This window comes from Stegostoma tigrinum, chromosome 35 (assembly GCF_030684315.1).
Source record: "Stegostoma tigrinum isolate sSteTig4 chromosome 35, sSteTig4.hap1, whole genome shotgun sequence".
NCBI lineage: Eukaryota > Metazoa > Chordata > Chondrichthyes > Orectolobiformes > Stegostomatidae > Stegostoma > Stegostoma tigrinum.
In genome coordinates this window covers 13,417,981-13,430,439 of record NC_081388.1, presented here as the reverse complement: position 1 = coordinate 13,430,439, position 12,459 = coordinate 13,417,981, and the positions used below count along the sequence as shown (strand labels likewise).

General features: G+C 43.9%; 1 protein-coding gene across 4 annotated transcripts in view; it reads left to right on the top strand.

Annotated features, from left to right (window-relative positions):
* Positions 1-6,976: 6,976 nt before the first annotated feature.
* The window catches only part of xab2 (XPA binding protein 2), a 46,005-nt gene continuing 40,522 nt past the window's right edge, over positions 6,977-12,459 (top strand). The window contains exons 1-3 of one of the 4 annotated variants that reach the window (XM_048521981.2): positions 6,977-7,091; positions 9,396-9,544; positions 10,788-10,911. In XM_048521981.2, coding sequence (XP_048377938.1) covers positions 7,056-7,091; positions 9,396-9,544; positions 10,788-10,911 — 309 coding nt within the window. In that variant the 5' untranslated portion in view covers positions 6,977-7,055. Of the gene's footprint in view, positions 7,166-8,364; positions 8,624-9,395; positions 9,545-10,787; positions 10,912-12,459 lie in introns of those variants that run through there. The other 3 variants (XM_048521982.2, XM_048521983.2, XM_048521984.1) reach the window with 3 other exon arrangements.

Below are 12,459 nucleotides of genomic sequence, written 5' to 3'. Positions count from 1 at the left end.
ATAAAGATATTTAAATGTTATATGTTTGACTTACGAATAATTTTTGATCACTTCTTTTCTGTTCAAGGCTTCTTCACATTTATCACGCCCTCTTTAGCCTGAGGGAATTTCAATATAAAGGACATTTCCTTGCAAAGAAACACCAACTCTTTGTACCTACACTCCACTATAAAGTCATTTTGAGAAAGCCATAAACTAGCAGATAACAGAATGTCAGACAATAATCTTAATACAAAAATAGAAATTGCTAACAAAACTCAGCAACTGTGGAGGCATCTGTGGAGACAGAAATGGAGTTAATTTGTTGGGTCCAGGTTCTGAAGAAAGGTCACTGGACCCGAAACGTTAACTCTGCTTTCTCTCCACAGATGCTGCCAGACTTGTTGAGTTTCTCCACACAATTTCTGCTTATGTTTCTGATTTCCAACATCCACAGTTCTTTGAGGTTTTTGTTTTGTTCAATACTCTTAACAAGGCCATGGCTCAATTCCTTTTATTCATTCTTGAGATGTGAGAATCGCTGGCAAAACTAGATTTTGTTGTTCATCCCTAAATGCCCTCGTGAAATCAAAATGCTTTATTTAGGCAGACAGCTTTTTCGGTATCAGAGTCAAATGCACCCACCCTCTCCCCCTCTGCCAAGGGGTGTCTTCAACTTTTTCACGCAGAGGGTGGTGTGTGTATGGAACAAGCTGCCAGGGGAAGTGGTGGAGGCTGGTACATTTACAACATTTAGAAGGCATCTGGGTGGTTATATGAATAGGAAGGGTTTAGAGGGATATGCACCAAATGCTGGTAAATGGGACAGGATTAATTTAGCATATCTGGTCAGCAAGGATGAGTTGGGCCGAAGGGTGTGTTTCTGCGCCGTGCAACTCTAAGACTGTATATCCTTGACACAGATTGTAATTTCACCAGCTCTGGGTCATAGGTTCTCCATCAAGGACGTAAAAACATGAGAAGTAGGAGCAGGAGTTGGCCATCTGGCTCATTGAGCCTGCTTGCTATTCAATAAGATCATGGCTGATTCCACATAATTACTTACTCTGCTGGAGAATTTTCAAAAAATATTATTGATGCAGTCTTTCACCAACACCTAGAACCTTTGATAAGGAATGTAGTCAGAGTCTAGGGATTTTCCTGGAATTGCTGCAGACCCTGAAAATCCCTTGCTACACCTGTTCACTTCCCCATCCCACTTATCTCTAAGATATTCCATAGAAGACAACTGACCAAGCTTTTGGTTACCTGCCCCAATATCTCCTTACAGACTCGGCTTTTTAATGCTCCTGTAAAGCAACAAACAGTGTGGAGCTGGAGAAACTCAAATAACTCCATCAGGTTTGTGAGACGCTTTTTCTAAGGATAATGGTCCCCCTCCAGTTCAGGTGCAACCCAGCCCTCTTGAAAAGGTCATTTCTGCCCAGAAGAGATCCCAATGATCCAAAATCTGAATCCCTGCCCCCTGCACCAGCTCCTCAATCATCTGCCCTATCCTCCTATTCCTACAGTCACAGCAGGCCAGGCAGCATCAGAGGAGCAGAAAGTTGCCGTTTCGGATCGGGACCCTTCTTCCTGCTCCTGTGATGCTGCCTGGCCTGCTGTGTTCCTCCAGCTCCACACTGTGTTATCTCCAGCATCTGCAGTTTTTACCATCTCTGTAAAGCATAAATGCAAGTGGGTATGGTTGCTACTTAGTGAGTAGCCTGTCACTGCACATTCTACATGACAGCAAGGACAAAAGCATCTTCAAAAAATATTCGTCCCTGAGACCATTTACATCACTCAATAAAACATATACACCAATACCAGTACTTTAGCTAACGTACTTTGGGAACATATGTTGGCAACATAGTGGTAAGAGCATTGGTGTAGTAATCCAGAACCAAGTTAATACCCTGGGGACATGGGTTCAAAATCACCACAGTTGATGGTGAAATTTTGGTTCAGTGGTTAGCACTGCTGACTCACAACACCAGTAGCCCAGGTTTGATTCCACCGTCAGGTGACTGTCTGTGTGGAGTTTGCACATTCTCCCTGTGTCTGCGTGGGTTTCCTCCGGGTGCTCCGGTTTCCTCCCACAGTCCAAAGATGTGCAGGGTAGCCTAGATTAGGGGTGTCATATGCATGGGAAACGCAGGGTTACAGGGAAAGGGTACTGGGCTGGGCCCTGGTACAATGTTCTTTGGATGGTCACTGTGGGCTTGTGGGGCCAAAGGGCCTGTTTCCACGCTGAAGGGATTCTAATAAAGATAGAGAAAATTTGGATCAGAGCTAGATGAATTAGAAGATATAGAGCTTTATAATATTCTTTAATATACGAATAATAATTTGCATAATATCCCAGCTTTTGGCTCATTTTACAATACTATGCCTACAATATTTTAGAAAAACAGAGAGCCATTGAAACCAGTGCCAGACACCATTCAGTATCAATATTATTCTTCACTCTATCCATGGCATCCACTGGCGAGATCAGATTAGAAACCTCAAAATCTTACAGCAAACCCAATGGACAAATATTGAGGCGACGCTCCTGTCAGCCCAAGAGTATTGTAATTAGTGCATGTAATTAGAATGGTGGACCATCCCATTCCAAGGCAGTTACAGTATCACATGGTGAGTCAGAGTCATACAGCACGGAAACAGACCCTTCGGTCCAAATCATCCGTGCTGACAAGATATCCCAAACTTAACTATCGTCCCATTCTCCTGCATTTGGTCCATATCCTTCTAAACCTTTCCTATTCATGGATGTATCTAAATGTCTTTTAAATATGGTATTTGTACCCACCTCTTACCACTTCCTCTGACAACTCATTTCAATCATTCCAACCCTCTGTATGAAAAGGTTGCCCCACGGGTCCTTTTTAAATCTTTCACCTCTCACTTTAAACCTATGCCCCTCTAGTTTTGGACTCCCCTCCCCTGGGGAAAAGACCTTGACTATTCACACTATCCGTGCCTCTCATGATTTTGGAAACCTCTGTAAGGTCACCCTTCAGTCTCCAGTGCTTCATGGAAAATGTTCTAGCCTATCCAGCCTCTCCTTATAAATCGACCCTTCAGTCCTGCAACATCCTTGTAAATTTTTTTCTGCGCCCTTTCTAGTTTAACAACATCCTTCCTATAGCAGAATTGTATGTAGTATTTCCATTTGTGGCCTCACTAATGTCCTGACAGCTGCAATATGACTTCCCAACTCCTATACTCAATGCACTGACCAATGAAGGCAAGCATGCCAAATGCCTTCTTCACCACCCCATGTAACTGCAACGCGACTCTCAAGGAACTACAAACCTGCGCCCCAGGTTCCTCTGTTCAACAACATTCCACAGGCCCCTATCATCAACTGTTGGACATAAAATCCTACTCTGCTTTGCCTTACCAAAATAGAACACCTTGATTTAACTAAATTAATCTCCAGCTGCTACTTCTCGGCCAATTGGCCCATCTGATCAAGATCTCATTGTACTCTTAGGTAACCTTCTTCACTATCGACCACACCACCAACTTTAGTGTCATCTTCAAATTTAGTAACTATACCTCTTAAAATTTCATCCAAATCACAAATATAAACAACAAACAGTAGACTGAGAACCTATCTTGCACGCACTGCTGGTCACAAACATCCAGTCTGAACAACAACCCTCTACATCCACTTTCTGTCTCCTACCATCAAGTCAATTTTTGTATCCAATTGGCTAACGCTCTGTGGATCCCATGTGACTTAACCTTACTAAGCAGCCTACCACACAGAACCATGTCGAATACCTCGCTAAAGTCAATGTAGACAACATCTACCGCTCTGCCTTCATCTATCTTCTTCGTGACCTCTTCAAATAACTCCATCAAGTTTGTGAGACACATTTTCTCAGGTTAACGGTCCCCTCCAGTTCAGGTTCAGCCCAGCCCTCTTGAAAAGGTCACTTCTGCCCCAGAAGAGATCCCAATCATCCAAAAATCTGAATCTCTGCCTCCTGCACCAGCTCCTCAGCCACCCAATCATCTGCCCTATCTTCCTATTCCTACTGTCACCAGCATTTGGCACCAGGAGTAATTCAGTGATTACTACCCTTGAGCTCCTGCTTTTTAACCTCCTGCCTAACTCCCTGTGTTCTCCCTGTAAAACCTCATCCCTTCCTCAACCTATGTCAATGGTACCTGTGTGTTTAATGTCTTCCGTCTGTTCACTCGCCCTTTATGAATTTTGCTGTGCCTTCTCCAACACGTCCTTGCCTCTGGCACTAACCCAAGAAAGGGTCAATGCCCTTAGATGCTGATAATAAATAAGTAAATAAAGTCATCTTTGGCTTTTAGAGTCATTGAGATGTACAGCATGGAAACAGACCCTTTGGTCCAACTCGCCCATGCCGACCAGCAATCCTAAATTAATCTAGTCCCATTTGCCAGCATTTAGCTCATATCCCTTTAAACTCTTTCTATTCACGTACCCCCATCCAAATGCCTTTTAAATGTTGCAATTGTACCAGCCTCCATCACCTCTTTTGGCAACTCATTCCGTACTGAATGAGTATGGAATGAGCTACCAATTCCAGCAGCTCATTCCATACTCATTCAGTATGGAATGAGCTGCCAAAAGAGCTCATTTAAAAGTGCAAGGTGTACTTTTAAATCTTTCACCTCTCACCTTAAACCTAAGCTGTCTAGTTTTGGACTTTCTACCCTGGGGAGAAGTCCTCGGCTATTCACTTTATCCATACCCTTCATGATTTTATCAAACTCTGTATAAGGTCACCCCTCAGTTTCTGACACTCCAAGGAAAATAGCCCCAGCCCATTCAACTCTCCCTGAAGCTCAAAACCTCCAACCCTGGCAACATCCTCCAGTTCTTTCAGTTTTTAAAATTTTAAAAAATCTTCTCTTTCAAGTTTCACATCCATCCTACAGCAGGGAGACCAAGATTGAATGCAGTGTTCCAAAAGTGGCCTAACCAATGTCCTGTGCAGCTGCAATATGACATCCCAAGTCATATATTCAATGCACCGACCAATGAAGGCAAGCATTCCAAACCTCATCACCGTTTTCATAGACATCTCAATATATGTCAGCAACGAATCTCACATTTGTTGCTTTGTTCTGGTCATTTTCTATATTAACCAGCTCAGTGATGTTTTACACACTCTGGAGCAGGAAGGGCTTGAATCTAGGCCTCCTGTATCAGGGGTAGGGATTTTACCACTGCACCACATAGACTTGCTCTAGATTGTTACCCCATAAGCAACCTATTCAGATGTGAAACCTCTTATTAAAACCTCCAGGGCAAGGTGGGTGTTGAACGCAGGTCTCCTGGCTGAAAGGAAAAGGCACTACTGCTGTACCACATGGCCACATGTCAGGTTCTTGTTCTAACCCAGAGGACTAATACAATTAATGCAATTTGTCGAACATTGTGTGTAAACCAGTTACAGTCTCCTATTTACCGTCATACCCAACAAAAACACAGTTGCTGGAAAAGCTCAGCAGGTCTGGTAGCATCTGTGAAGGAAAAAACAGAGTAACGTTTAGGGTCCAGTGACCCTTCCTCAGAACTGAGGGTGGCTGGGAAAACGTCAGTTTATATGCAGAAAATAGAGAGTGGGGTGGGGAGTAAACAATAGGATTGAGCCCAAAGAGAGAGAAAGACAGTTGGACAGACAAAGGAGTTGATTACAATCTGGCTGGGAGGGTGAATAGTTACTGACTACTAACAGGAAGTTATAACATGGCAGGCTATGTGGTAACAAGAGATAGTAGGAACTGCTGATGCTGGAGAATCTGAGATAACAAGGTACAGAACTGGATGAACACGGCAGGCCAAGCAGCATCAGAGGAGCAGGAAAACTGATGCTTCGTGTCGAGCCTCTTCTTCAGAAATGGGGAAAGGTAAGGGGATTCTGAAATAAATAGGGAGGGAGGGGGAGGCGGATAGAAGATGGATAAAAGAGAAGATAGGGTGAGAGGAGATAGACAGGTCAAAGAGGCAGGGATGGAGCCAGTAAAGATGAATGTAGGTGGGGAATCAGGGAGGGGATAGTTTGATCCAGGGAGGACGGACAGGTCAAAGAGGCGGCATGAGGTTGGTGGGTAGGGGATGGGAGTGGGGGTTTGAGGTGGGAGGAGGGGATGGGTGAGAGGAAGAACAGGTTAGGGAGGCAGGGACAAGTTTGGCTGGTTTTGGGATGCAGTGGGGGGGGGGGGGGGGTGAGATTTTGAAGCTTGTGAAGTCCACATTGATACCATTGGGCTGCAGGGTTCCCAAGCGGAAATGAGTTGCTGTTCCTGCAGCTTTCGGGTGGCATCTTTTTGGCACTGCAGGAGGCGCAGGATGGACATGTCATCTGCGGAATGGGAGGAGGCATTGAAATGGTTTGCGACTGGGAGGTGCAGTGGATTGTTGCGAACTGAGCGGAGGTGTTCTGCAAAGCGGTCTCCAAGCCTCTGCTTGGTTTCCCCAATGTAGAGGAGGCCACACCAGGTACAGCAGATGCAGTATACCACATTGGCAGATGTGCAGGTGAACAAGTGTGTGGTAACAAGGCTTGGTATGTGGGGTTGGGAAGCTGGGATATAGGACAGTTTAGGCCCTAAAATTATTGACCTGCTGAGCTTTTCCAACCACCTCTGCTTTTGTTCCAGATTTATAGCATCCCCAATCCTTTCAGTTTTTACCATCAGACCCAATAGGGGCGGTATCAACTGACAAGTCCAATCACTATCCGTGTTTCCGTGTCAATCAGTTTGTCTTGTCCAATAGAAATCGGAATATGCGTCGTCGCCCCGCGGAAATGATCCAATCAGAAACGGATTCTGCCGTGTCCAATCAACTGCCGAAACCGGTGGTATTAACAGCCCAACGTGCAGGCATCGTGAACTTATTGGTCTATATGCCTGTCGATCGACAATGTTATCCAACCACCTGCCGCTATGGGCGGGATGTTGATGACGTTCGGCATGTCCACCAATCAGAGTGGCGATAGGGTTTGCTCCCTGGGCCTTAGGTTGGGTTCGACGCCTTTTCGAAGCCTCGGCGTAGGCTGCGGCCGCGGGGCAAAATGAGCGTTTTTTTACAGAAACACGATGTTATTTTTGTAAGTGAATCGTATAACTCCGAGATGACAGCTCCGAATTCAACATTCCTTGTTCGCTGAGCTGGTCTTTGAGGGTAGGCCTCAGCTGAAGCCTCGGCCTCGATTTATTTTGTTGGTCTCCCACGGCATTAACGGCTTCTTTATCACTTCCCCTTCAGGAACCGTATGGTCCTACTTTTTCTCTCTTTTCTATGTTTTGACTTAATAAGTAAAGTCGCAGAGCAGCTGCCCCAGTTTTGTCAACCACATTGATTTCAGAGTCCCAAGTGAAAGTGAGCTTCTTTACACTGTCTCTGTGTTGCTGCTCAGTAGTTGTTGGAGCTGACAGGCAGTCATATTGCTACTGGCTGATCGGAGGTAATTTGTTCGCCCTCGAGAGAGCCGGCATGTGAAAGGAAGAATTTGAATTTATATAGTGCCTTTTTTCAGCCTCAAAATCCCTACAGTGTAGAAGCAGGCCTTTCAGCCCTCGCTGACCTTCCGGAGAGCATCCCATCCAGATACCACTCACTCATCACCACCTCCCCAGCCTCATTTTCCATGGTTAACCCACTTAGCCTGCACAACCCTGAACACTATGGGCAATGTAGTATGGCCAGTATACCCTAACCTGGACGTCTTTGGACTGTGGGAGGAAACCCACATAGACACAGGGAGAATGTGAAAACTCTACACAGACAATTGCTTGGGGGTGGAATCAAGCCCATGGAAGGGCCTAGGCCCGAAGCGTCAGCTTTCCGGCACCGATGCTGCTGCTGCTTGGCCTGCTGTATTCATCCAGCTCTACACCTTGTTATCCCATGTCACTGGCACTGTGAGGCAGCAGTGCTAACCACTGAGCCAGCCTACCAACATCTCATCCGCACTCCATGACCAATGATGTGCTTCACTCGTGTCAGATATGAAATACAGCAGCTATATGTTCTACAGCAAGCTCCCACAGATAGCAGTGTAATTATGAGCAGATCATTATGTCATGTTAGCTGACTAGGACACTGGGGAGAGATACCAGTGCTCAGAAATAGCACCATGGGATCTTTCACATTCACCTGCTAGAGCTGACAGAGCCTCAGTTTATGAATATATGAAATAGAAGCAGGAATAGGTCATTTAAATCCTCAACCTGTATGGAACGAGCTGTCAGAGGAAATGATAGAGGCGGGTACAATTACAACATTTAAAAGACGTTTGAACAGGTACATTGAAAGGAAAGGATTAGAGGTATAAGGTTTAAACGCAGTCAAATGGGGCTAGTTCAGTTTAGGACACCTGGTTGGCATGAACGCGTTGGACCAAAGGGTCTGTTTCCATGCTGTATGACTCTCTTTAAGTCTGCTCAACCATTCAGAAAGGTAATGGCAATACCAACTCCTGCTGACCCACCAGTGACCTTTTGACCTTGTGTGAACAGTGGTGGCACTGACAGCACAGCCCTCCTTCGGGACTCAGCTGGGAGCATCAGCCTTGAATATTGTGCTGAAATCCTAGACTGGGATTTGAACTCAAATGACGTGTAATCAACAATAGCTTCAGTAAGTAATACATTTGAAGGAAGCATTTTGCGACTGACAGATGATTCTTTTCCATAGTTTACACTTCAGTTCTTTAGATTGCAGTACTCAGCTTCAAGAAGATACTTCTCAAAAACTATATTTGCACTGAATGCTGAAAATTGGCCTACAAATCTTTAATTCTGTAAACCTAACTTGTCGACTTAAAAATGATTGTCAGCAGATACGACAGTTGTGGAAAAGAAACCTGAGATTTGATACCAGTTAAGTACCTTACTGCATTGGTAAACATTGTATAAACAGGGCAGCCCCAGCAAAAGATTGTCTTCAACTATCCTTTGTCAAATGTTTACAAAATTGCTGTTTGTTGCTCAAGTCAAATACTTCAGTCTTGCTGTTCGTGTTCCCAAAATACATTTGGAGTGTCAGGATTGTAAATTCTTGATATGCCATTTGGTTACAGCTTGGGCTTGGCTGTTACAAGTAACACCAAGCTGAACACAAATTGCTGCGTGAACTAATTGTATAATTCCAAGTTAAATGCTAAGTACAAAAACATTTTCTTTCTTCAGAAGTGCGTTAGAAAGTTCACAAAGAAGTTTCGAAGAACTTTTTGTAATAGATAAATTGATAGTGACAGATCAGTTTTACTTTATCAAGTTGCTGTTTGTGTTGTCAAAGGTGACATTTTACATGCTGTCAGTGCCACATTTTCCCCGAGAGTCTGATAGCTGGTGACTTGCGTGCATCCCCTGGGCTTCATTCTGTCCACTTGTTTGAATCTCTTTGACAGGAAGATGATGATCTGCCATATGAAGAAGAGATCATTCGCAATCCTTACTCTGTTAAATGCTGGATCCGCTACATAGAGTTTAAGCAGTCTGCACCCATACATGTGGTGAACATGATTTACGAGAGAGCGCTTAAAGAACTTCCTGGCAGGTATTGTTTCTTAGTGGAAGCAACAAGGTCTAGTGATTACATGGGGGCATTAGAGACTTTTGAGATCAACACCTGACAGAAGCTGAGATAACAAGGTGTAAAGCTGGATGAACACAGCAGGCCAAGCAGCATCAGAGGAGCAGGAAGGCTGATGTTTTGGGCCTAGACAAATGTCAGCCTTCCTGTTCCCCAGATGCTGCTTGGCCTGCTGTGTTCATCCAGCTTTACACCTTGTTATCTCAGATTCTCCAGCATCTGCAGTTCCTACTATCACTAACAGAAGCTAATGGTTTGTTCAAAAGATCAAAGATTAAGCATAGATCAAATTTTGTATCTTGTCTGCATCAATCACACAGTTTATGCAAAAGAATTTTGCCTTGTGATGTGTCAGTTGCTGGTGTTTTTAATAATCCTTGATAGCAGTGGTTTACATGTAACTGGAATTAACAGCTTTCGCCCACTTGGAGCTTTTGCTTCAGAGGTGTACGGTCAGCTCACTTAGTGAAGCACTTTAATGATGTGCATCTGAGGAAAACTAAATATATCAATTTTAAATTACAACAAGTTGCGTGGAGTGTAAAAGCACAGAAGCAGGCTATTCGGTTTATCAGGTCAATGGTGGTGTTTCTGCTGCTGTGTAGAAAACTCGTTCCGCAACAGAGCTTGATCAATGTGATGTCTATTCCTTTATCCAGCTTCTCCCTAAAGGTGTTGATTGTTTTCACCTCAGCTCTTCTCTGTGGCAGCAAGTTCCATATTCTGCCGAGTTTTTTGGTATTGGAGTTTCTCCTGTATTAGTCAATGGATTGATAGGTGATTGTTTCATATTTATGACCCCTAGTTTTAGACAGCTACAAGCCCTCACATGCACAATGTGGGAACTTCCTTTTCTATGTTGGCCTTATTATTGAATTGCATTGCGTTTCACCTGTTGCCAGCACATAGTTCACATGATTGTTCAAATCCGTCCTTAGCTTATTCTGTTTGAAGCCGCTAACTTGTTGAGCTTTGTGTATTTCAGCAAATTTTACAGTCGTGCTCATAACTCCTGGCCCCAAATCATTAACAAAAGTATTAAATAAAAATGCCCAGAGGGCAGTAAGAATCAGCACTTGCAGGACAAAAGACAAAAGGGAGAAAGTTAGGAGTACCACTGCCTGGAGATTCCCCTTAGAATTTTCCAAGGGATTTTGCATATCGTGATGGGTATTGTGTGTTAAATCTGCTTCTAATTCTTTCCCAGTTACAAACTGTGGTACAATTACCTGAAACAGAGGCGGAAACAAGTGAAGGGAAAATGTATCATAGATCCTGCATTTGAGGACGTTAACAACTGTCATGAGCGAGCCCTGGTTTTCATGCACAAGGTACTAATTGATTTGTTTTAACTTAGTAAGTTTGTGTGGTGGTAATGTTGCAGTGTTTGGTACAGCAGAGGCCTGGGTAATGATCAGAAGACGTGAATTCAAATCCCATCAGAGCCACTGGGGAATTTAAATTCAGTGAACGCAGTGAATCTAGAATCAAGACCTGGTGTTGGTGCTGGTGACCATGTAACAACTGGGTTGTTGTTTTAAAAAAATACCCTATTTGATTCACTTGTACCCTTTGGAGACAAAATCTGCCATCTTTACCCAGCCTAATCAACTGTGACTCCAGATACACAACAAGATGATCGACAGATAGCCCTTTAAAGACACCTAACTGGCCACCTAGTTGTCAAGAGGGCTGCTGACCACCACCTTTTCAAGGGCAGTTAACAGTGGACATTAGTTCCTGGCCTTGTCAGTAACTCCCATGTCTTGTGAATGTTTTGGAAAAAGTCAGCACTACTGTTCTCCACCACCCCCTCCAAAAAAATGAATCCTGTTGTCTTAACCTTTTACAAGATAGCCATGTTCATAGTAATAGAGTCATACAGCATGGAACAGACCTTTCCATCCAACCAGTCCGTGCCTTGCAAAATCCCAAGCTAATCCAGTCCCACCTGTCAGCGCTTGGCCCACATGCCTCCAAACATTTCTTATTCGTGTACCTTTCCAAATGTCCTTGAATGTAAAACTGTACTCACATCCACCACTTGCCCTGGAAGTTCATTCCACACGCGAGCCATACTCTCTGTTTTAAAAAAATTGCCCCTCGTGTCTTTTTAAATTTTTCTCCTCTCACCTTAAAAATGTGCCCCACAGTCTTGAAATCCCCCACCCTCTGGAACAGACATCTGCCATTCACCTTATCTGTACCCTCGTGATTTTATAAACCTTTGTAAGATTACTTCTCAAACCTCCTGCTCTCTAGGGAAAATAGCCCCAGTCTATGCAGCTTCTCCCCATAACTCAAAAACCTCCATTCCCAGCAACATCCTGGTAAATCTCTTCTGAACCCTCTCCAATTTAATATCCTTTCTATAACAGGGAGACCAGAACTGGACAGTGTATTCCAGAAGAGGCCTCACTAGTCCTGTACAACCTCCGTATAACGTGCTAACTCCTATACTCGGATGAACAATGAAGGCATGCGTGCTAAACACCTTAACCACCCTATTTGTGTGTGATGCAAACTTAAAAGAATTATGTACTTGAGACCCTAGGTCTCTCTGTTCGTAAGTGAAACTGTTCTTTGGATGTGAAGTGGGCAACTGCTTAAACAATATCTCAAACTAATAGAGGTCCCTTCCAAAAGAAGCTTCACAGGCCATCTTCAGTCCATCGCTAAGGCTCTTCATTCCAGCTCTTCTGCCTTGCTTCCAGTGCCACCAAAAGTCTATCTTCACTTTTAATACCTTTAGACCTGATATTTCTAGCACATACCTACTATCTGATTCTAGTTTCTGGTGAGTTCGATGACTTCAAAATATGCTTTGAACTTTAAAGCACCGATTTGTATTATATTAATCCATACACAACCCAAAAGAT